Source organism: Nymphaea colorata, chromosome 5, assembly GCF_008831285.2.
Source record: "Nymphaea colorata isolate Beijing-Zhang1983 chromosome 5, ASM883128v2, whole genome shotgun sequence".
NCBI lineage: Eukaryota > Viridiplantae > Streptophyta > Magnoliopsida > Nymphaeales > Nymphaeaceae > Nymphaea > Nymphaea colorata.
Genome location: NC_045142.1, coordinates 25,455,199 through 25,481,938, shown reverse-complemented (window position 1 = coordinate 25,481,938; position 26,740 = coordinate 25,455,199). Strand labels below are relative to the sequence as shown.

Here is a 26,740-nt window from a genome sequence, read left to right as displayed (position 1 = left end):
ACGGTCATAGACTACATGACTTAATGATAATATTATAGATGACTCTTATGATATACCCGATAAAAATGAATTAATCAATAATATACAACATAGTAATACATTTAATAAGTTAGATTGCAAATCTGAATTTTGAAAAATAAAAATGCATAAACATAATATCCAAAAAAAATACTTCTGCTATAGTCCAACGAAAGATGGGTATGATATTTAGCCAATATAGATAATTTGTTTGTATCTATATAGATGATGTCCTTGTTCATAGTAACTAGTAAGACCCAACCCGAATATGTGGGCCACTTAAAAATTGTAATAGGAGAATTTTTACTAAATGAAATTATAATCAATAGTAAAAAGGCACAATTCTCCTGAAAATACGTAGAACATTTAGGTATAAAAATTGGTGAAGGAAAAATTAAGTTACAACCACATATAGCCACAAAAGTGTTAGAATTTGAAGTACATGATATCAAAAGTTTTCAGCAGTTTTTAGGATTAGTCAATCATGCGAGACCATTTATAAACGACTTAGAAAAAATAGTTTGCCCTTTATATGGCAACTTGGACAAACTGGTACTAAAAATTTTAATATGGAAGATATAAGACAAATAAAAAAAGTTAAAGAAGTTATAATACAATTGTCGTAAATATATCTCCCCCTAGAATTAGATTTCTTAATTATTGAAATAGATAGATGAATCAATGGATGGGGAGTAGTGTTAAAAAGAAAACCCAACAAATATGCTTCTAAAACAACTGAGGTCATTTGAACATATAGCAGTCGCCAATACAAAGAAAAAGGACTTTCTAGTAGTATCGACTAGGAAATCCTCGCCGTAGTATATGGGTTAACTAGTTTTCGCTTATTTTTGCTTCACAAAAAGGAAATCATAGTTAGAACAGATTGTGATGCTACTGTAAAATTTTACCAAAACAATAACTCAAAAAGAATAAATCAAAGAAAATGGATATCCTTTAAAGATACCCTTATAAACCAAAATTATAAGGTGACATTTGAACACATAAAGGGAGAAGACAATCGTCTAACTGACATGTTGAGTAGAATCTTAAAAGAAGAATAGAGATAATGATGTTTATGAATCCAAGATCAAGAGACTTAATAAAGTGATAGGATATCTTGAACAGTCTAGTGAATGACTAGATGACATTGATCCGTTTTTTTCTATTAAAATAAAGTAAGTAACAATTTATTAGATATTGTTTTAAGTATGCAGCAGTTGGTCGCCACTATGAAACAAGAGTTCTAGCATCCTCATCTCATTCTTATATTGATTCCAGTTAGCAGTAGTGCCACATTATGTAGACTAAATTTAAATTTATCTATAAAAAGTCATTAGCCATGATAGACAATATAGAATGCATTGTTCTCACTTACTATTTTTTCATTACAGGAAAAATGGTCTCCACAAGCCATATGCCTGCTGGACCTAGGGCTACCAATTTTCCTTGCTCATTCAGGTCTAGTCTTCCGAACCTCTCCTAGTCGTATTCTAGATCTAAAAGGTCACATCATACTAGACAATCTTTGGTAAAATAAACAGAATCCTACGTACCCAAAAATCTTTTCCTTAGTGGCAAGCCACCTAAACCTGAAAAATGGACAACTCCAAACAAAAACTCTATCAGAAATCTCCATGGAATATATACCCCTCCGACTTGAGAACCTAAATGTCTATCTTGCCCTAGAAAGAAGTCTAAAGGTAGCTAAAGCAAACATAAGTTGGAGAAAGAAAGAAAAAGAATAGCTAAACGAAAAAATAGAAACTCTGAAATTAGAAAATAGAATGCTAGGAGAATATGCTAAGAAAGAAATAAGGAAACTAAGAGAAAAAGGGAGACAATTCGTCCAAGTATTCCGTTAGTGGAAAAATAGATCTATCATCTGGTATTGAAAGCAAAAAGGAAAGAAGAAGTAGACATGTAGAACTTACTGAGTACACTGTTATGGTTTAAGAACTTTGATCAAATACAGACATGACCACTATGACGACCATTCTTTTTTTGAATATGAGTAAAAAGTTCAATTATACAGGCCACACTTAAACTCAAAAAGTGGCAAGATTAAGAAATTCATGGAATAAACCTCTCTCCCAAGACTCTTCTGGATCAAGGGTTTCTGAAACGAATTATGACTACTAAAGAAGAACAAGCAAAATATCTTTATTTTAATTGGTGGTTGGCGTATACGGTAAGAAAAATGTTTAAAATTGGAAGTATAAACCCTTATGGCTATGTTAATCTAGATATTATCCATGTGAAGCAAAACAGAAAATTTTGATAACTTCACTTCACTTTATTCCCTACAAACTAGAATATCTGAAGACACTATTAGAATTACTTTTCTTGAAGATGATGTGTATTCACAACTTAAGAGATGGAGAGCTTATACAATAGCCACAGACAAAAATACCCACTGCACTAGATCCAGTTTGATCATGGCTGAAGATAGAAATACACATATCCTTTTAAAAGACAATAGTGTAACTGCAAAATCTTGCATTCCTTACCAAAGTATCTTAAGCATAAACCCTGGCTTATGCAAACATTTTTTTCGAATTCAAGACAATAACATTGCAGAATGGGCAGGTGACAATTAGAATATCGAAGCAATCCTCCAAAGAAACGATAATGAAAGATGAGTGGAATGACGGATGAGACTGGGATGATAATGAACAATATGAAGAAGAGATTGCAGAAGGGATGGAAAATAACTAATAAATAAAGTAACAAAGGGACGAAGCTGCTGAGTCCTTAACCCTGCTTTCTAACGTTTGTCAAGATCGGTAAAAACTTGACCCTTGTAAGTTATGGTTAAACTTCTCATGGGTATAGTACTTTCCATGTAAAAATTAAGCATCACCCATTTGAGAAGGTATGTGATAAACTTCTCCTTGTGAAATCATTGCGAGCAGCCTCTAGAAGAATGTCGTAGTTGCCGATGCTCATTATGTAACATAAAGCAACGCTGCATGAAGATAAAAAAAATAAAGACGAAAGGAATCTCATGCGCATCAAAAAAGTGAAAGTAACATGACATGCGGCTTCTCTTTGAGAAAAGGCGAAAGCGGTTATTGTAGCGGCCATTGTAGCAGTCCCTGTTGTGGCAGTGTTGCACTGCGGCAGACACTATTGTGCATTGTAACACTTTTGACTTTTTAGACACGTTCGACTGTCACCTCGTCTAGCACACGACAGTTATCCTTCTTCAAGTGCCTTCGCATGTAACCGTTTTTATTTTATAGTGTTTAGTTTGTTCGAGCAGGAATCCAATTCCTTTTCTGAGTTATATTTTATTTTGAAGTCTGGAGCCTATATAAGCACCACACCGGAGTGTGTAATATCCATCCACATTTATATCTACCATCGAGTACTTACATCCAAGTGCTTAGTCCCCTTCCTTCATCGCTCTTTCCCTCTTCTCCTCTGCCAACCATGATGTAAGAAAAGCAAACTGGTGTTTTTATGTACAAATCTAATCCCTCTTTCTTTTTGGTAAAAGGCGAAGGCGGTTACTATAACAGTCATTGTAATATTCCTAGTAGCAGCACTGTTGCACTGCAGCGGACACTATTGTTCACTGTAACACTTTTGACTTTTTAGAAACGTTCAACTACCACATTTTCTAGCACACGACAGCTGTCCTTATTTGAGTTACTTTGCATGTAACCATTTTTGTATGATTGTGTTTAGCTTGTTCGAGCAGGAACCAATTCCTTTTCTGAGTTATACTTTATTTTGAAGTCTGGAGCCTATATAAGCACCACACCGGAGTATGTAATATCCATCCACATCTATATCTATCATCGAGTACTTACGTCCAAGTACTTAGTCCCCTTCCTTCATAACTCCTTCCCTCTTCTCCTCTACCTCCCATGATGTAAGAAAAGCAAACTGTGTTTTTATGTACAAATCTGATCCCTCTTTTTTGGTAAAAGACGAAGGCAGTTACTATAGCTGTCATTGTAACAGTCCTTGTAGCAGCACTGTTGCACTACAGCGGACACTATTGTGCACTGTGACACTTTTGACTTTTTAGTCATGTTCGACTACCACCTTTTCTAGCACATGACAGTTGTCCTCATTTGAGTTACTTCGCATGTAAAGTTTTTGTTTGGTAGTGTTTAGCATGTTCAAGAAGAATTCCAATTCATTTTCCAAGCTTTGTCTTATTTTAAAGTCCAGCGCTAATATAAGCACCACCGGAGAGTATGTAATAGTCCACATCTATATCCAACATCTATGATAAGTATGAGTTTTAAGTTTGTAAATTTTTCAATATAAAAATTTACGTTGTGACATACCCTACAGGATCAGTACTCGGTCACATCTATATCCAACATCTAGGATAAATATGAGTTTTAATTTTGTAAATTTTTCAATATAAAAATTTACGTTGTGACATACCCTACAGGATAAGCATTCGGTCACCTCCTGAGGCTATATGTATATTGAATTATGACTTTGGCTATCCAGAGTCATCCATTTATCTAACTAGGACCATCAATCTCAAACATATAAATTTTTATAACAGTTATAGAGTACATATGACTTAATGATAATGTTATAAATGACTCTTATGATATACCCGATAAAACTGAATTAATCAATAATATATAGCATAGTAAAATGTTTAATAAGTTAGATTGCAAATCTGAATTTTGGCAAATAAAAATGCATAAAGATAGTATCCAAAAAAAATACTTCTGCTATATTCCAAGGAAAGATGGGTATGATATTTAGCCAATATAGAGAATTTGTTTGTATCTATATAGAAGAAGTTCTTGTTCATAGGAAGACCCAACCCGAACATTTGGGTCACTTAAAAATTGTAATAGGAGAATTTTTACTAAATGAAATTATAATCAATAGTAAAAAGGCACAATTCTCCTGAAAATACGTAGAACATTTAGGTATAAAAATTGGTGAAGGAAAAATTAAGTTACAACCACATATAGCCACAAAAGTGTTAGAATTTGAGGTACATTTATAAACAACAATCATGCAAAACCATTTATAAACGACTTAGAAAAAGTGGTTTGTCTTTTTATATGGCAACTTGGACAAACTGACATTAAAAATTTTAATATGGAATATATAAAGACAAACAAAAAAAGTTAAAGAAGTTATAAAATAGTTGTCATAAATGTGTCTCCCCCTAGATTCAGATTTCTTAATTATTGAAATAGATAGATGTATCAATGGACGGGGAGTAGTATAAAAAAGAAAACCCAACAAATATGCTTCTAAAGCAATTGAGGTCATTTAAAGGTATAGCAGTGGCCAATACAGAGAAAAAGGACTTTCTAGTAATATCGACCAGGAAATTCTCACTGTAGTATATGGGTTAAATAGTTTTTGCTTGTTTTTGCTTAACAAAAAGGAAATCATAGTTAGAACAGATTGTGATGTTATTGTGAAATTTTAATAAAACAAGAACTCAAAATGAATAAATCAAAAAAGATGGATATCCTTTAAAGATACCCTTATAAACCAAAATTATATGGTGACATTGAACACATAAAGGGAGAAGACAACCGTCTAGCTGACATGTTGAGTAGAATCTCAAAAGACGAATAGAGATATTGATGTTTATGAATCCAAGATCAGGAGACTTAATAAAATGATAGGATATCTTGAACAGTATAGAGAATGACTACATGACATTGATCCCTCTTTTTCTATTAAAATAAAGTAAGTGACAATTTATTAGATATTGTAGCATTTGGTCGCCACTATGAAACAAGAATTCTGAGCATCCTCATCTCATTCTTGTATTGATTCCAGTTAGCAGTAGCCCCACATCATGTAGACTAAATTTAAATTTATTTATAAAAGTCATTAACCGTGATATACAATATAGAATGCATTGTTCTCACTTTCTATTTTTTTATTACAAGAAAAATGGCCTCCACAAGCCATATGCCTATTGACCTAGACCTAGGGCTACCAATTTTCTCTTCTCATTCAATCTAGTCTTCCGAACCTCTCCTAGTCTTATTCTAGATCTAAAAGGCCATATCATACTAGACAATCTTTGGCAAAATAAACAGAATCCTTCATACCCAAAAATCTTTTTCATAGTGGCAAGCCACCTAAACCTGAAAAATGGACAACTCCAAACAAAAACTCTACCGTAAATCTCCATGGAATATATACCCCTCCGACCTCATAACCTAGATGCTTATCTTGCCCTAGAAAGAAGTCTAAAGGTAGCTAAATCAAAAATAAGTTGGAGAAAGAAAGAAAAAGAATAGCTAAACGAAAATATAGAAACTCTAAAACTAGTGAAAGAACAGATCTATCGTTTGGTATTCAAACAAAAAGGAAAGAAGAAGTTGATATGTAGAACTTATTGAGGACATTGTTACAAAACTCAAGCAAGATAAAGCCTTGTTTAAGATTCACTTTGATCAAATACAAACATGACCACTATGACGACAATTTTTTTTTGTGAATATGAGTAAGAATTCTCAATTATACATGTCATACTTAATCTCAAAAAGTGGCAAGATTAAGAAATTCAGGGAATAAAACTCTCTCTCAAGGCTCTTCTGGATCAAGGGTTTCTGAAACAAATTATGACTACCAAAGAAGAACAAGCAAAATGCCTTGATTTTAATTGGTGGTCGGTGTATACGATAAGAAAAATGTTTGAAATTGGAAGTATAAACCCTTTTGGCTATGTTATCTAGATACTGAATGTATCCCTCGTTCTTATGAATACTCATGTGAAGCAAAACAAGAAATTTTGATAAACATTTCACTTCACTTTATTCCCTACAAAATAGAATTTCTGAAGACACTATTAGAATTGCTTTTCTTGAAGGTGATGTGTATTCACAACTTAAGAGGTGGAGAGCTTATACAATAGCCACAGACCAAAATACCCATTACACTAGATCCACTTTGATGGTGGCGGAAGATAGAAATACACGTATCTTTTTAAAAGACAATAAGGTTACTGCAAAATCTTGCATTCCTTGCCAAAGTATGTTAAGCACAAACCCTGGCTTATACAAACATTTCTTTCAAATCTATGACAGTAACATAGTAGAATGGGCAGGTGACAATTAGAATATTGGAGCGATCCTCCAAAGACACGATAATGAAAGTTGTGGAATGATGGAGGAGACTGTGACGATAAAGAACAATATGAAGAAGTGATTGTAGAAGGGATGGAAAATAACTAATACATAAAGTGACAAAGGGACGAATCTGCTGAGTCTTTAACCCTGCAACATAACGTTTGTCAAAATCGGTAAAAACTTGATCATTGTACGTTATGGTTAAACTTTTTATGGGTATAGTACTTTCCATGTAAAAATTAAACATCACCAATTTGACTTCTCTTTGTGAAATCATTGCGAGAAGCCTCTAGAAGAATGTCATAGTTGCCGACGCTCTTTATGCAACATAAACCAACGCTAGTTGAAGATAAAAGGAATAAAGACGAAAGGAATCTCATGCACATAAAAAAAGTGAAAGTAACAAGACATGCAACTTCTCTTTGAGAAAAGGCGAAGGTGGTTATTGTGACTATCCAGAGTCATTCATTTATCTAACTAGGACCATCAATCTAAAACATATGGATTTTTTTGTAGAAAAACAAAGAAAAAAATATATAAACTAACATTACAATACAAAAATGTACATTTTTCTTCTAATCTTTCTCTTAACTGTTTATAATGATATATCGTACAGCCCTGATTAGATTGTTGGTGATTCTGAAAAGGTAGAATCACAAAAACTAGCAAAAACCAATGTTTTAGGGGCCGTTTGATGGTCAGGAAAAAATTTCTGGAAAAAAATTTCTAGAAAAAAATTTCTGGAATTGAAGAAACGGAAAATTTTTTCCGTTTTTCCAAAACCAGTTTGTGTTTGTTATGGAGGAATTATTTTTCTAGAAAAAAATTTCTTTGTTTGATGGGAATGGTGAGGAAGAAGGAGGGAGGAGGGAGAAAAAATTTCCTCCTCCAACGGTCACAAAAAAATTTCTGGAAAAATTTCTCCACCCCTCTGGCTGGAGAAATTTTTCCGGAAATATTTTTCCAGAATCATCTCCAACGGTCCAAATTTTTTTTCCATGTTTGATCAAATGGAAAAGTTTTAAAAATTTAAAATTTTTTTCCTGTTGAACAGTGCTTTTCCTGCCAACCAAATGCCCCCTTAATGATGAAAGCTTCACTATTTGTTATTATTTCACATTCATAATCATAATAAACCAGGGTTTTGGTTTCTCTGGTAGAGGGATTTCTACATGGAATAGCATGTGGGCTGTGAACCCTAAAAAAAAGATTAACTTAATCTGGGAGATGAATTCAATTGCCAACTCAGTAGTGTTTTTTTTTTTCAGGTGAGTGGATGCCACCCAAATAAAACTCGAATCCCTTCATCTTCCCACGGTCTCATACTGCTTTATCAAGTGCGTAGACTAAAGTACATCCATCAACTAAAGTGTCATGTTCCTAACTGTTTGCAGTTCACAAGAATGGCACTTATAAGAATCATACCAACGGCATGGCTGATACACAACCTTAACACGACCACCTATGCTATGATTCTTGGAGCAAATTTTTCATTTATTGTTGGTTTTAACTCAATACATCAGTAAGTATTCGTGATCGAGATATGAACAATGTAAATGAAGTTGATACGAAAACCAAAAGCAAAGTTAGCGACAGATTTTTAACTCAATACAAAATTTGCCTGTCCAATTAGGGCGAACATTTGATTTCAATATATGAATAATAAGAAAACATAATTGGCTAATAGACTGATTAAAATCCTGCAAAATGCAAAAAAACGAAAAAAGGCGGTTTTATTACATAAACATCCTCGCACAGCCCAACACCCAGTCCCCTAAGCAAGCAGATCAATGGTAAACATGGAATATTTTTAAATTATCATCTTCTTTTAAGACGATATTGGTTTTCAAGGGAGCCATAAATTTCATAGGGGCACTAATAGTATATATTTTAAAGTTGAAAAACACTCATATATAAATAAATAAAAATGACTAAGGTTTTAATGCATAAATAATGCTTTTTTTTTTTACTCGTGTGGGCAATCGCCCACATCAGCCTACATTTGTTTCCGCCACTGGTGTCAGTCACTTATCGACAAAAAATCAGTCAATGGACGCATTGGAATTGTGTTTCGCAACTTGAAACAGGGCACAAGTGTCGGCTATTTGCGATAATGAAAATGTCAGCAGCTTAACGGGAAATGATAGAAACTTGGGTGCACGGCTTTTTAACCATGCTTTTTAACGTCAAATTTCAATTTAGCGGATTCAATTTAAAGGAAATAGTAACGCTTAATCTTTCTGATGCCGGCGCACGTAATAAGGTGCAAGCGGATCGGCTTTCGTCAGATATTCACTCCCGAACCGGACCCATTTACTTTTTCCCGTTTGGATCGTTGAAACGAGTTTTTAGTACATATCGGGCAAATTGTTTAATTTATTTAGATCTCTTTAATCAGTTTTGGTTCGGATCTGGATAAAAATCCACCATAAATGTAATTAACATGTGAAGTACTTATTTGTTACCATTCTTTGTCGGATTCAATGCATTATCAGCGATTCATGTCGTATTTGTTACCAAATGCGAGGGAAAAAAAAAAGAAGCTTTGGATTCAGTGATAGTCAATCAGATCTGCTTAAATTTCAGATTTAGATCCGGTCCAGATTTGATTGCTCATAGGGGCTAAAATATTCCATGCTGAAATAAAACTTATAAACAAGGAACTTTCCATTGAATGTCATTATTTACAATTCCCAAGGGTGAAATCGAGCTCAATAGATGCAAAAAAATCGCTCGAATTAAAGGCAAAAAAATGTGGTCCTTAAATTTTTTTTTTTTTTTTTTTTCACTGGTGGGGCATGGTGTGAGCTGTGGCTGCTATTCAATGTTAGACTTTGGTCAATTTTGACCATCGCCATCAAAAGGGTTCCTTCCTTTCACAACACATGCAGCTTCTACGATGCATCCCCACATCAAAACCACTTGCTAAAACCACTGCACACACATGAATTCTCTGAAACCGCTGCATAAATAAAAATATGTTACAGTTTGAGTTCAATTTTGCTGCTTATAAATGTGCGTGGCTTGGCTTTATTTTATATATTTTGCGTGCCAAGTGTATGTTTTGAATCTTTCATTACATACTTAAAAGAAGCAAAACCTTGTAAGGTGTTTAGCAACAGGAACATATTACTGTCTCATAAATATACTAAAAAAATAAGACAACAAGTCTTACATAAACTTATTTCATTTTTTGATGCAGATTCATAAAACAATACTTTTTTTTTGTGCACTTCAAGTAAGAGCAGAGTCAAAAAAATTTCATAAAAGGGTAGAATTAAAGTTTCTAAATTTTGACATGAGCCAAAATATCATTTTTTATTTTTTTTATTTAGGATAATTTTTTTTTTTAATTTACATGTAAATTTAAAAAAACATGAAGTGGGTCAGGGCCTATGCCGGCCCCCTTGGTTGCTGGTTTGATGTCCAATTTCCCGTGGGTGTCAACGCTCTAAGTCAGCCTAAGCACAAATAGGTGTACATTATTAACCCATTTGCCGACTCATTCCATGGATTGTTGCCTGAGTTGGGTTATGAAAACGTATTTGGTTCTTTATAGAAATGGATACTTAAGAATTCATTTGACAAAGAAACCCGACTTGAATGATCCTATGGAGCCTTAAGAATCTATATCCCGTTATATAACATGCCGAATGAGCAACAGAGTCTTTCCGTTTCAGCATGGTTTTCTCGTGACCTAGAAAGATAAAAGCCATTGGGTACACCTATTTGACTTCATGTGGGCAATTGCCCACACCAGCCATGTGAACTCGCTTATTTTATTTGTTAACTTTTATTAATTTACATGTGAATGTCCGTTTTAACTTTAAATTTCAAACCATCGGTGTTTCTTAGCTTCAAATTTCTGGCTCCGCCATGACTGTATCTTGCTTTGGCTTAGAAGGAGTTGGCAAAACCATGGAATCAGAACACAACTGGCTGTTGGGTCTCGCCAATCATTCACTAGGCTAAACTCATTGAGTTTGCGTTGATTCAGAGACAAAGTCATAAATTTTTTTATGTGGGGGGTCGAATTAAAGTTTCTAAATTTTGACACAAACTAAAATATTATTTTTTAAAAATTTTATATAAAACTAGTAAAATTTTCTAAAATTTACATGTATTAAAAGAAAATAGACCATAGTCTATCTGCCCCTGCATTGAGTAGATAGTTTAATATGAGATTAAAATTCAACAAAATCCCTTGGTGGATTTGATGAGAATCATGACAAAAAATTCATGGTCAACGACAATTAGAAGCCCTTCAATTAGGCTGATACCATTTAGTTGAACAAGTCCAAGTTGAAAGCTAAAATTGCTTCAACAAAAAGAATATCGAACTCGGTTGTCAACCTAAAAGTTGTTGAACTAACTGCGTTCTAAAAAGACACGTAACGATTTATGAAGATGAACGAAAAATGTCGGCATTCGATCGTAATTGCATCACCTTGTCCAAATTTTCCACTACATCGACGCTTCATATTGTTATCTCCTTTCACACAATTGCGAAAGTTAACTTTGCCGTAATTTCATATATTATATATATATATATATATATATATGAATGCATGTACAATTTCTGCTAATATTCGGCTTACATAAACTTTCATCGACTTTATACGGCAAAACAATACAATGTTCTTAAAATTTCATGAACCTGGTCAGCTTTTGCAACACCGCCAAACAGTACCCTGAAAGCCGGCGCCGGACTGATCCTGCCCGCACGTGCATCGCACAAGGGGCAGACGAAGGCAGCTTGATCACCGTCCATCTGGCCCGTTTAGATGGACGGTCAGGATATCAGCCACTCTGGACACAAATTCTTATAGCCATCTCGTCGGTACATGAACTGAATTATTTTTAAAAAAACTCCTTATATTAATAATTTATTTCCGGAACCCACACGTAATTGTTTTTTTTTCGGTTCAGCCGCTTCATCTAAGCACAAAGCAACGTGGTACATAGAATTGATATTAAATTCGGAGACTGTTTTCGTAGTAGAACAAAAAATGTGGATGCCTAAGGTTATTGTTTCAGGAAAGTTGGGAAAAACAGTGGACAGGAAGGAGGCAAGTTGATCAGATGCCCGACTAATCGGAGCCGTCCATCTCCCGAGTGATCGCCCATCTGTGTCAGATGAACGGTCGTGGTGGGCCCACCTTCCCCACGGTATTATCTAGTGTGGATTCTTCAGAACAGTACAACTCAATCCAGGAGGCCTCATGTATTTTGTTCCCCGCTCTTATTGAAATGTCCAAAATGTCCCTATCTCAACCTAATCCATGCCAAAAAGAAAAAAAAAAATCAACTTAAAAATAGAAAAAAAGATTGGACACATGTCAAAATCACATGAATCTCAACATACCATATTAGCAAATCCCAGCCGTGGAGATGAACACTAAATTAGAGAGAGAAATTCATTATCACACTTATTTCAGTCAAATGGGAATTTCAACTTTGTATTTTTCTTATAACGTGTTTGATTGGGGATTGGGCTGTTGATCTAAAATTACATAATCGTAATCCTAATTGAAACAGAAATAGAGTGATCTTATATTGTTGATACTCAAATATTCATGTACTTATACTTAAAATCCAAGTTACCGTGATTTTATATCTGTTGATTTGGATATTTGGCTTATAGATAATTAGTGTATTTCATTCATAACAAATATCTTATACATATACATATACATATGAATGTGTTGTTTTGCTTCAAATGAATCAAGTGCCCTTGAGATGAAACGATGATTAAAAGCAGTGAGTAATGAATAATCAGAATAAAATAAACTGAAAAAATACCAATCATTTTTGTACACATACGTATAGTGCAAGGGCATGTGTTGTTTTGCATATGTGCGTGTTGTAATAATAAGCATAGATAAAATTAAAACTAACGATCAAAGGAGATAAATAGAATATATTTTTTAATAAATTATAGAAAAAATATTGTTCAATTTGTTCAGCACTCCTATATATATATATATATATAGGCACTATCAACAAATTAGTTCTAGAAGACAATTTATTGAGAATGCAAATCTTTGAAATAATTCAGACTTGAAATATTGAATCTAACGAATCAACCGTGACCTAAATTTATTAAAAAGAAATACAATGAAAAAGAAGTTACCAACAAAATGTGGAAAAATGTATATGTTTTTATGATAGAGAATAATAGACATGACTACTTAAAAACACAAAAAAAAAAAAGTTAGTATAAAGATTGAGAAGGTGCCAAGACCTAAGATTCAGAAGGGTAAAGAGGAGGGCAGAAAAAATTGAAAGGAGGCTGAAAGTAGAATTTTAGGATAAAAGAAGGGAAGGAAAAGAGAAGGAGACGAGAAATGAAAAGAACGAGATTAGTTTCAACTCCGTTGAGCAAAGAAAAGAAAAGAAATCGCTGCGCCCCCACTTTTTGTCTGCTGGTTGGATCGCCTCCTTCTCTCTCTTCATCTCCATGTATACCTGCACACACACATATATATAAAATTAAATTTCCTGAGAATTTGCCATTTTTTAAAATTTCTAAGTTTTATTTCCGAGTCCGTCTTTGTGGTGTCCTACTGTCCTTCATCGTTCCCCAAGCCAGAAATAAAGTGAAATTTTTGGGGAAAAAGAGGGAAAAAAGAGGGTGGGAGGAGAAGCACCATTTGGGGGCTTCTGCAACTGCCTGCAATAGGCTGGAAACCAGGAATATCCGGGAATTTTTGGGAAAATTGGAAGTGGGTCTGGAAGGATCGGATGTTTGGCGACGGGTACTGATCGGTTCCCCTTAATGGGAATCGCGTCTGCAGCTGTTTTCTTTAATTTTTGATTGTTGGGCATCTCGCAATTGTTCGTTTTTTGGGTTTCTGTGAAGGTGGGTGGCTCGAGTTCCCGGATTGGGGGCCGATCGCGGTTGTTTTTGGGGTTGGTGAGGGATGGTGGGCTTTTAGGGTTTTTGATTACTGGAGTTTGTGATGAATTGAGGATGATGGTTTTCTGTTTCTCGGTGTTGGACTTCGAGATTGGAGTATTCTTGCTGGAATTTCTGGGGGTTGGATCGAGTTGATGTTGTCTGTGAGGAGTAGGGATGAAGATAGGGGGTTCGGGAAGGAAAGGAGGGAGGGGCTAGGGTTTGGAGGTGCGGGGGAAATGGAGGAGAGCGAGCTTGAAGAAGGCGAAGCCTGCTCCTACCGCGACGAGGATTGTGGCGTCCATGAGCCCAATGTCGATGTCGACTTGTCTTACATTGTGAGTCTCGTGAATTCTCCGTGTTTCGCCTGAGAACGGTATCCTTGTTTTGATTACTTGTTATTGCTTTAAGCTACTTTCCGCATGGATCTCGTTGGTTGCTCACGATCAATAGTTTTAAAGACCGAATGAACTGTGTGGGATCTTTTATATTCTGATGTTCTAATCGACTTTCGTTCAGTCGCTTTTGTCATTGATTCTACAATGTTGGTCATGGATCTCTGTATGCACACTGCTCTTAATCGCCGAACCTTTTACGAGGATCTTGCGGAATTGGCAGTGGAGATGATGGAATTATCTGATTAAGATTTATATGAGATGGTGATAGATTCTCTTATATTATATTTGTGGCAGATTGTTTCTCATCTTAAACCGAGCTCTCCCTGATTGGAAAATTGGGTCCAGAGCTAGCTTTCAGTAACCTGGTCTAATTATTCTTAACAAAATTATGGGTTTTCTCTTCCATTTTCATTTAAGAATTCCAATATTTTTTTAAACAATCTCAAAAAGGAGATTGGTTCAGTTCGGTTCCATCACGACCACGATAAGAAATTTGTGAGACTAGCTTCAGCGAGATGAATGGTGAACAACAATCTGATCAAATTACTTTCATGTTTTTTGACCTAAGTTTAAGAATACTTGATGTTTTTTCAATGTTAAGGCGAGCCCATGTTTTTTTTTTCTTTTTTGTTGATTCATCCGTCTGTAATGTTGAAATGTATTTAATGACAGCAGCTTATTCCTTCCCAGGACGACAGAATAAGGAATGTCTTAGGGCATTTCCAGAAGGACTTTGAGGGCAGTGTCTGTGCAAAGAATTTGGGTGAGTAAATTTGGTTGTGAACTGCCATTTAAACTAATTTCTATTCCGGTTGCTGTGACGTAGATGCTGCATGAATGAGAACAACTTCATTACCACTGTCCTTGTTATTGAGTTCACAGGGGCAAAATTTGGTGATTATGGCTCCTTCTTGCCAACCTATCAGCGCTCTCCTCTTATTCTATCGCATTCTGGAGGTTCAGCAAGGATTCAACATTCTAGCACACCAAGTCGAGGAGACCAGCCATCTGAGGTATCTATTTGGAGCTCTGAGTGTTATTAGGCTATGGGATTATCCTAGTTCTAAACTTTTTAATCATCTTTTCCTCAACAGAGTACACGCCAGAGCCTCACACATCAGGCAAGTGCTTCTCTCGCTGCTAGGTCTATTCCAGCTCCAACTAGCACGCAGACAGTGGCATCTGTGACTTCCTTGGATGCCTCTGTTCGCAAAGACCCTGGAGCACATGTTTCTATTCATTGTGCTGCAGAATCTTCTCCAAAGCGCGAGCCTGTTAAAACCTCTAATGGAAATGGTCAATCCCTAAAAGTACGATTCAAGGTCCAGCAAGAAAATATTTCTGCAAGGAATAATGCAGATATTTACAGTGGCCTGGGCCTTATTTCTCCATCATCATCGCTTGAAGATAGTTTGGATTATAGTGGAGAGTTATCACCTGACATTCGTGAGGCACCTGATGAATCCCCTAACACCATACTTGAGGTAGTTTGTTTGGTTGTTGCTTCAATTGCTGTTTTGAGGTGAATAAGCTAAAATCGATTCGTTTTTGACATTTTAAACAGGTTATGACATCCTTGGCTATTCAGAATGCTCCTTTGCTTTCTCCACTTTCTGATGGTCTGTTGCACTTGATGGAGAAAGAGAAGTTTCTTCATAGGGATGTTAAATCTGGAACGGGACAAAAGAATGGTACAGATGCAGCAGCAGTATTTGATCTTCCTTCTGGTAAGGATTTGAAAGGACAGACAGTAAGGACCATAAGGCCTGTGGATAAACCTGGAAAGTCTAATGAAGTAAATCACACAAGTTCCACAACTGAGGAGAAGAACATCAGTCTAATTGTTAAGAAGGAATCAGATGTTGATGCATTGGATGGAAAGGAACGTGTTTTAGATGCTTCAAAGCCTCTATTACTGGCTATAACAAGAGAGAAAGAAAAAGCCAAAAAGGTTGGGGATAAGTCTGGGAAACCTGTTGAAGTCAAGCATGCGAGCGATACATCTGATGAGAAGGGTTTTGCCTCCTCAATTAAGAAGGAAATAAACATCGATGTACCAGAAGCTATACAAGAAGAAGAACCAAAAGAAGTGCCAGCTAGCCCTGGCATTAACAGGACTGGAAAAACTGAGAATGAGAAAGTACCTGTGAAAGAGAAGCTAACTTTCAGAACCAACTTGTCAGGAAAACTACGGGAAGACCAAAAGGAGGTTATTTTCAAGGATAATGCAGAGTTGAGGAAAGATATGAAAGTCAAAAATGATGTGAAGTTCAATGCATCCAATGACTTTGTTCAAGAAATAAAATGTAGTAGCTCTTTTATGGACTCTCCGAAACCCAAGAGTACTGAGAGACATTTTGCACATGATACTGCTGATCAAAAGGCAGAAGAAGGGAAGGACTTCCTTGTGAAGAAACAGAAGGATAGCCAAAGCAACAGAAAACCTGCTTCAGATTCATCCAAAGAAAAATCAAAATCAGCTCCGTTTAAGCATAGGAAAAAAGGCACACATGGGGGGACGATATCCTTGAAACCCATCTTGACTTGATGAGATTGAAGGAGTTAAACAAGAGAGTTGACAGGGATTTCCAGAATGGTTCAACAAGAGATATTAAGAATGAACATGTTGAGAGCAGGTTAGATTCATTCAACAGCTATGTCGCAGATAAAATTGCAGTGAACCATCCTGAGAGAGAACCCTATGAACATTTGGGAAAGCCAAATGAGAGGATAGATGCAAGAAGGTTTGAAACTGTATCTGATATTGGGTTGAATGGTCAAGCTGCTGCTCCTTCTACTGCAGCAAATGGTTTAGTGTCTGATGCAGATTCTGATCACTGGGTTTGTTGCGATAAATGTCAAAAGTGGCGCCTACATCCAGAGAATATATCTTTGCCGAAGAAGTGGATATGCAGTATGCAAAGTTGGTTGTAAGTTTCTTCTTTTATTCTAATATGTAAAATAACAAATTCTGTTGCGTGTGTGCTTAACTGCCCCAACCAAATAAAATTATTCTCATTGTTTTGAAGATTATTTATTGATGATTTTTGCTTTTTGCTCTCCAGGCCTGGACTGAACAAGTGCAGTGTCGCCGAACAGGAGGCAATTAATGCATTCTATGCATTATACAGAGTTCAGGATCACCAAAATGGGCTGCACGCACCAAGCTCTGGAACTGTATCAGTTGCAACTTTAGCAGATGGACATTATGATGGCCAAGGTCATGGACCAAGTTTATTTTCTGACAGTGCCATCCCATCCAATGGAAAGAAGAAACATATGGTAACGGAGACGCAAAATAGTTTAAGCTTGACTGCCCCTTACTCTCTTCTAAATACCACAAAAAAGAGTCAGCAAAACTCCATCAAAAGTAGGAGTTTGAATGATGTGAATCAGTGTCCTCCAGATCCAACCCTTTTAAGCAAAGATGGGATGGTACCTGTGATTAAGGATGATGAACACAGTCATGGGAAGCAAAAGCATAAACAGAAAGAGAAACATAAATTGCTGAAAAATTACTCTAGTGGAGGTACCTATTTGTTTCCCTTTCCTTCGTGTTCCTATGATAACCGTTTCTCTTATAGTTTTGATTGATGACTTTAATTGCATTATCTTCTTACATTCATGTTTTGCAATTTGATTGCAGGTGATAAACTTGAACAAGGTTTGCACTCAAAGTCCAAGTCTAAGAGAGAGTCTCAACTGGATAATCACAATGCTTCCAAGAAAGTAAAGATAGATGTTCTACCACATATCAATGAAGAATGGAATTCGAAGAATGAAATGAGAAGAAAGGCTAGCAACGGTATCCCTACTAAACTAACCAGTGGTAGTGCTCAAATGTACGAGGATGACAATAAGGAATATGATAATAATTTTTCAAAAAAGTTGAAGGACCAAAGTCCCTATCCATTAGATGGTGAATGCAAGGTAGATCCTGGTGCCATAAGTACAGCAGAGCTTGATAAAAATGAAATAGCAACAAAAAAGAGGAAAATGAAAGAACGGCGGGAAATTCAGGAGTTTGGAGAAGGCCCTATTAACAATGGACATTGCTCTGATGTTAGGGATTCAGTAAAAGAGCTGGAGAGTGAGCATAGACAGGAAAAGAAAATCAAGTCATCAAGATCTGATGGAAGAGAGTCAAGCACTAGCAATGCTAGAACGGAAAGCAAAGTAAGAACCACACAAGTTGTGCTTGATGTCACTGGAGATCCCCCATTTGATGGAGCGGAAGATGGTAGCAGAGGCCTATACGAGAAAGAATCTTTTCGAGGAAACATGGTCTCTAAGAGGATCTCTGAAGGGGCGGATTCCTTAAAGAAGGAAGTGCAGCTTTCTGCTGGTGCTGCTTCAAGCTCCTCAAAGGTTTCTGGCTCTCGTAAAATGAAAGTAAATCCCCAGGAAATGAAAGGCTCTCCTGTTGAGTCTGTTTCATCTTCTCCTTTAAGGGTATCCAGTCTAGATAAGTCTGTTTCCAGAAAAAACTTTTCGGGGATGGATGAGGTAGTGAATGCAGGTCTTGTGAGTCCACGACGCTCTTCAGATGGAGAAGTGGATGGTGGAAGCAGTCGTTCTGGTAGCATCTTAAAGAATAAAGTTTGTTTCGTGGAGCATGCATTGCAGGACATCGATAAGCTTGCTAGATCTTCAGTTCTTGATGGCCATAGAGAGGCATGTGACAGTCAAGGTGGAGACAAGAAAAACTGGAAACCTGGCAATTCTATTGAATGCTGTACTAGCCACCTTGTTAACAGCATTGATGAACCGGGGCAGCAAAATCAGCTTCCTGGTGGTACAAGGATCAAGGACAACAATTTAGAAAGGAAAATTTGTGCTGTTGCAAATGGATCAGCTCAAACAAAGTCTGAAAAAGGGTCTTCATCGCGATTGAAGGACAAACAATTGATCGGTAAATCAGATTCTGGAAAAGGGAAATTTAAGTCTTCTGATTCTTGTGATGAGGATCATGAACTTTATTCCACAAAGAATGCTGGTGATATCATTGTTAATGCACACGATGGATCCTTGTTTCATGAAGAACTAAGGGATGACATTTCTCGATACAAGGGTAAAACCAAGTCTGATAAGGACGCGAATTCCCTTGAAATCAAGGACTCAGTAAAATGTTCAGGTGAAAAGAAGAGAGATGTCCATTCTATGATCACTCATCATGAGAATTCAGATATTCGGGGTTCTTTTCCATCTGCTAAGCAGCCATCTGATTTAGTCACTGGAAAGGTCAAGGGAATTCACAACATCAACAAGGATGGAGGATCTGGTTTGCAGCAAACTTTTCAGCCTCTGATATCAAGGGAGGATAAAAGGTCATTAAGCCCTTCTCTCCCAGACAGAACAGACCGAGACTTGGCTTCTGCCAAAGGAAACACAAAGTCATTCTCTCTGTCTGAGGACAAACTGGAACGTCCAAGAGACACATTTTCATCTCATATGGGAACCAAGGTAGAGGGTTTCTCAGCTAATGCATCTAATGGTGATGGAGCAAAGTTGTTGAAGCAGCCCAAGAGACCTGATGGCTCAACCATGATTAATAATGGTAATCTGCGGCATCCTGCAGTTAATGGTGTTATGAGCAGGGAAGTAGATATCAGAAGCCCGGTTAGAAAGGAAAATGGTCATGCTGCTATAAAAGAAGCTAAGGATCTTAAGCACTCTGCTGACCGTTTGAAGGTTTGTGGCGTGGAAAGGTTTTCTGTTTTTTGATCTAGGTACTTTCCTACAGTAAGTGCTAAATTCTCCTGTAATCTGTTTTAGGATGGTCCAGAGCTCGAAAGTATGAGCCTGTACTTTGGTGCAGCATTGAAGTTTCTTCATGGAGCCTCTCTATTGGAACCCAACGACACAGATGTTGCAAAGCAAGGGGTTGACTATTCAATTCTTGTCTATCTTGATACTGTGAAATTGTGCGAGTAAGTTGTATATACCCCTACATAAGTAGCTGCCTTGTTATAGTGCTGTGTTATTTTAAATTTCCTGACTAAGGCACCACTTTCTGGAAATTGCTGAATAGAAGTCCTCATGTTTAAGACCTGTTTTACTGCAGAAGGTGATTTCTTAAATTTTTCATGTCGTCCTTTGTAAGTCTGAAAATACTTGTTTACTCTAATAGGAGAAAAAACAACTTTTATTTGACTGAATCGAACCTAAATTTGACATGATTTACAAATTTTTTTTGGGGTTGCTATCAGGAAATGATGCTGCCCATTTTATGAAATGGAGAGATTGATTGCCCTTAAATGGTTTTGTTTTTCTCCCTCACCCATATTGTGTACGCTTCTATGTTATAACTTATAAGTTACTGGAGTTTCACTTTCTCTCAATCATTTGGATAACCTGTGTAAGGAAAAGGATGTGGCATACCGAATGGAACTTGAATAAGTGCTTAGATCTCCTGTCTCCATGCAAACTTTAGCCAGCATTAGAATAGAATAATGAGGGAATTATATATCACTCTTGTACATGTGTACTGACTGATATATGAACAACTTTTTCTATCACCTTAGACTGGTGCATTCCTTTTCGTGGGTATGAGAATATTCACAACTTTCATAATATTTACATATTTCTTATGTAAACATTTAATAATATTCACTAATATCTATGTATTCAGAAGCCATGGTTGATGGGCCTGCAAGAATTCAGACAGGAGATAGGTAAATTTTCAGAGACACCTATGTTTTTTTGCGATAACAAAAAATATGCCTAACTTTTTTTCAAAGTTTTGTATTGTTAATGAAAAAGAACAACCCTTCAACCCAGGTTATCACTAGCTTAAGTTTTGTAAACGAGATAAATGACCACAATACCTTTAATATAAACAAACTTTATGCTCATTAGTTTGCATTAGTCTCCTTGACAGTACCTAATCATATGAATATATATTTTGTTAGATTCCAATTAGATATATTTTCTTTTTAATATTAAATTAGTGAATTCTAACTTTTCACTTACTTAATAGTTATTTGGACTGAAATGAATCTTTTCCAATATTGTTAGACACACTTTTGACAACGTAAAAAAATTTGGGCCTGTTTTTCATCACTGCCAATTCCTTGTATGTGCTTTTAAAAATCCAGAAAAGGGTAGAGTATAAGCTAATGTATCATGCTTGATACATGAAGAAAAAATACTGAAACACAATACAAAAGGCATATAGCAGTTCAGATTGTATAAGGTGATGAGCAGGCTGAATGAACAGGAAAACAGGTTTGACTTATTCCAGAGAGGCTTCATTGCTGTTTATGCAAATTCATTAAATATAAGTAGATACTAAGCTATCAAACATGAACAAAATCTTTGAAAATAATTCAAGTAAAACTGCTGTTGGAAACATCCAAACATGGTGAGGGTTCCTATGTCATAACTCGTATGGATTTGCCTGCAAAGGCACCACACTTGTGGCTGGACTTAGGTGCAGATAAAGGGACACGACCAAGTGATCTTTGGGGTCTTGTTGGTCTATTTGGTACTTTTTGTTTATATTTATGACTATGAATAATGAATATATTGTTTGTTTTCTTAAAATTTCATTGTTGCTATATATATGTGTGTGTGTGTGTAGCCGAATATTGATATTCAAGTTTTTTGAAATTGTTTGCACCATGTACCTACACCCATGTGTTTGTGTGGGGACTGGTTCAAATACAAGATGTATTCAAGTCTTTTAAGGAACTCGACAAAATATACTTAATAACATATTGGATGTTATACTACTACTATTGTGATATCTAGTGCTATTGTTCTGTTGGGCTCTTCTTAATACATATGTTTTGACAAGTGAAACCTTTTCTATATCTAATCTTCAGGAATATTAGTTTCTGCAATAGCTGCAGGTTCAAAAATTTAAAGTTTCCATATCTGGCTGCTGTTGCATGACTCATAACAAGGCTTTTCCGACATACCTTACCTGTTTGTATTAGTACCAAAACATGGTGATAATGAATAGAAAGAAATGCTATATTTTTTAGTTATATCTAGTGATCTCATCATGGCTTTGTTTCCAGCAGTGAGGCTGCTATCTTCTGCATTTTCCCTGTGGCCTGGCACACCACAACACCACACACTGTGTTGTCATGTTTTTCATCCTTATGGTTTAAGCCCTCCTGTAGTTTGTCGTCTTACGTTCATTCAACCATATGAGCACTGCATTACTTAAGTCGAGGACAATGCAAATTTATATATGTGCTTCACTGTGTGAATGCAACCTTGTCATATTCTTCATAGTTCAATAGTTTTTTGTTCCTCAATGTATAGGTTTTGTGCTCGTTTTTATGAAAAGCGTAAGGATTTCGCTGCTGCTGCACTAGCATACAAGTGCATCGAAGTGGCTTATATGAGGGTTATCTTCTTAAAGCACGGGCGTGCAAACAGAGTTCGCCTTGAGTTGCAGGCAGCGTTACCTAATCTTCCTGGTATGTGGGAAACTTGGCTTACTACATTGGGCACCATGAAAGCATTTGTTCAGAATAGGGATCTTACACAGTAATGTACAATAGTAAGAGCTTTATTTTGGTTGCTTGGTTTGTATTAGATTGCTTCTTGTTACATTAAACGTTGATGATAAGTAGTAAATTTTAATATTTTTCAACTTTTGAAGGTCATGGGATAAAGTACTGAGAATTCAAGCATATGTTCAGTAAGACAAGCTAAGACAAACTTGTAAATAAGTGTGCTTCGCTATGAACCTGTCTATCTCATATAGCATCATCCTTCCAGACAGTAGGACATCCACATCCTTTGTTACTATGACAACAAAATAAACAAAATTTGAAAAAATACAAGTTGAGACTATTCATTTAGGTTAGACGATTCTGACTCTCACTCCATCTTGAAAAATTATGTGACACAATCAAGGAAAACGGTTTTAGAACTCCATGGATTATTTTTTCTTATAACTGGAGGGTTCTATATTGTAATGCTATATTGCTGTGAGTTAGTTACACTAATTCTCTGTGGTCGCAAACATTTTCAAAAGTATCACCTGGTAGATCTGTGAATTAAAGGGGAAAAATTTAGAGATAAAGAGCGAAAGAGGAAGAGTCTGAAATAATGGTTGCAGTTTGGAAAAAAAGGTGAGGGGAGTAAGTGGGATGGTAGGCAAAAGTGGCACCTAAGCAGCTTTAGTAGCTACTTAAGTGGAAACTGCCCGAGTTCTTTTTTCTTTTTTTGAGGTTTTTTGTGAGAGGAAAAGTAAAAGATGGGGTTTTCAAATGTTTTTATTTTGTGTTTGTTCAATTGTCATTCATTTTTAAAAGTTATTTTCTTGAGGTTTTTTTTTTTGGGTACACAGCGAAGCTCCAACTAGGCCTTGAATAGGCTTTTTGAGAGACTTTCCAACCTGGCACCTGACGAATGGGGAGGATATTTTAGTGGCCAAGTTCTTTCTGGTTGTTAGAATTTGGATTCATGAAGCTTGAGGTTGAACATGGGAAGACCCAATGTGCCTTCACAGTACATGTTGATGTGCACATCTCATAGTACATCTCAGATTCTCATCTCAAAAGAAAGCATTTAGGCATGGATTTGCCCTCTTGCCTTGAACTGTATGCTTTGTGCCTCAAGGCAGCTGTTTTCAATCTGCTTGGGACCTCAGTCTTCACCCTTTTCTTGATGACTGTTTGTGGCTTTCCTTTTGTATTATGTTGGTTCTATAACTTTAACATGTGATATATGGCTCACACATACAAAAAATGTGCTTTTCTGTTCTAGATGTTAACAGCTTCTGTCATCCAGGTGAGTCACCGTCATCTTCAGCTTCAGATGTTGATAATTTGAATAATCCTGGAATACCAGAAAAGGCACTTCAGGTGAAGGGAGTTGGTTCTCCTCAAAAACCATCTAGCCTTGTTATTAACTCTCGCAATCGCCGTAGCATTGATTACTTGCTCAACCTGGTAAGTTGTCTTTCTGTAGCTTCTGTTATACTCTTTATCCATGATAGGTACAAAGCATGCCTTTGTGGTGTTTGGTGCATGGTCTGGAAATGTCATAAGCTCATTAAGATCTTTTGTGAAAGAGTCTTGATCTCTAATCAAAGAAGTTCTTTGCCAAGTGTGTTTATTTTACAAAAGACAGGCTTCCTTTACAGAGATACACATATATTATCTCTTTGCACCATGTAAATTATGGTTTTGGCCCTTGCTGGTGTTCATTATGAAGAAGACCGTTCATCATGTTGGAAATATGAGAGTTTTCCATTGTCTGTTTCTTTTTAATGCTATGATCTTTTGAGTCAATTGTATTTCTTGGAGAATTTTATCTTATAAACTCGTCTTCTATGTCATTCTTTTGAATAAGTGGAGTTGCTAAAGCTTGGCAAACCTTGTTAACAAAAACTGGTAGTTGAGTGTAATTGATAAGGTATCTAATTTCTCCTTTATAGATTGGCTCCTGGTGATATATCTGCACCTATTATTAACCACTCAGAAAATGTCGGGGGAATTTTGTTCATAAACTATATTTCCTTGTTAGTTACCTTGGAAGGAAAAAAAATAAAAGGAATATGATGTTGTCACAAAGGTAATAATTGAATTAAAATGCATTTTTTAAGTTATGCAAAAGAGTGAAAGTGGTTGTTGGCATCCAGTTATTCATTTGCATACCATACCATAGTTTTCTTGTGGGTACAAAAAAAATATCAGTTCTAGTTTTGCTATTGTATTTGTTAATCCTTATTTTTCAAGGAGATTCCTTGCTTAGAATCAAACCCTGGGCTGCAGTCACTATCTCTGCTTTTGCATGAGAGAGAACTTCATTCTGTTTCAGGCAACTGATGTGAGCTCAGCGATGGATGCTTTAAAGAAATCTCAAAGTGCATTCGCAGCTGCTAGTGGAAGTTCAGGGGAAGCTCAATACGGACCTGAAGGCATGCCTTCTGTGAGGAAAGCCATTGAGTTCAACTTCCATGATGTCGAAAGGTTACTGCTTCTAGTACGTGTGGCAATGGAGAAAATTAAACGCTAGGTGTTTGGTGATGATGGTATGTGATCTGTGAATAAACTACTCTCTGGATCATACCGGAGAATGGGCAAATCATGGAACCAACACGTCATTTTTGTTCATGCCATCTTCTTCCGAAGGACACTACCGCATGTACAAAGAGTTTTCTCACTTGGGAGGTAATGATGCAGTGTACACCACCATCCTTCTACACCTATTGCCTGGAGTGCTTCAAAATCTTGAGCTGGGATGATACTTGGTGCATATATGAGCTGGTGGGATTTGTTTGAGCATCGAAAATTCGGGCTCCAAAAGTAGAATCAAACCAAAAGTTCATGCAATACATATCCTCTTTTGCATGGTTCATATGTGGTCTATTTTGAAGTTCAGTGAAAAGAACGTGACTTTAATCATCTGTATCTGTTACTTTCTGATGGCAAACGGAAGGGGAAGAAAAGAAAAGCAGGAAGCTCCAGGAGGATTTAGTGCAGTAGGTTTGATGCATTGTGCCTAAACTTCAGTGTTTTGGGCAGGTGTCGAACTGAGGCCATGTTGGGATTGTGTCCGGGTAATGTATGCTTGTTAATTGCATAATGTATTTAGTTTTTCCCTCTATTCATATTAAACTTTCATCCTTACTTTTGGTCCTGTGTCCGCTTCCTGCTTTTATTGACAGTGCTAGGAATATGGAGTTCAGAAGGCCTAATACTAACCTAATTCATTTCTTGAAGTTCTGCGATGCTTTGAGTTGGAAAGGTGAGTATCAAGGTTGGTCATCTTTTTATTCTTTGTTTTGTCATGCAAATGTTGACCCATATTGCCACTACAATTGATTTTACGCTGCTTGAATTTCAGGACCAGGCTTGTTAAATTGTGCATATACTAACTATTAGAGGGGAGACTGCTGTTGTTTTGGACCTGTGTATCTAGACCCTTGCAGAACTGGCAATTCTTACAGGTAAAAAATGTGTTTCGTGTCTCTAAAGCAGAAAAAATTGCACTGCTGTAAATTCACTCTCGCCAAACACATCTACAAATAAACACATGCATCTATTATTGATTCAAGCGTGTGTACATGCATGCATGTGTTCCGCTGCGCTGTGACAAAGGGCATAAGTAAATGTGATCTCCCTTTCAGGTCAGAGGACAGGTTCTGGAGGTGACCAATTTTTGTAGCAGGTGGCTCAGGCCACCAGCCAAGGAAACTGTATCAAAGTGTACAAAAAGGGAAATCGGAAAAATGACATTTCCTGACTAATGTATCATAAGAACATTTTTATTCTTTTCCCAAATAAAATCCCTGCGCTGGTTAGCGCCCATGAATTAGAGAAATTTGGTGTTTGTTGCTTTTTCGTTCCCCAAATCTTTACTTTAGGGATAAA

General features: G+C 36.4%; 1 protein-coding gene across 1 annotated transcript; it reads left to right on the top strand.

The window, feature by feature from the left end:
- Positions 1 to 13,417: 13,417 nt before the first annotated feature.
- LOC116255277 (cysteine-tryptophan domain-containing zinc finger protein 7-like) lies at positions 13,418 to 26,690 on the top strand. Its single transcript, XM_031631052.2, is given in 14 exon segments — positions 13,418 to 14,339; positions 15,072 to 15,162; positions 15,282 to 15,412; positions 15,494 to 15,883; positions 15,964 to 16,938; positions 16,941 to 17,329; positions 17,465 to 17,928; positions 18,046 to 20,090; positions 20,175 to 20,329; positions 22,674 to 22,831; positions 24,153 to 24,313; positions 25,185 to 25,926; positions 26,035 to 26,114; positions 26,214 to 26,690. Coding segments are annotated over 12 exon segments (5,340 nt in total). The 5' UTR covers positions 13,418 to 14,156; the 3' UTR covers positions 25,383 to 25,926; positions 26,035 to 26,114; positions 26,214 to 26,690.
- Positions 26,691 to 26,740: the final 50 nt, after the last annotated feature.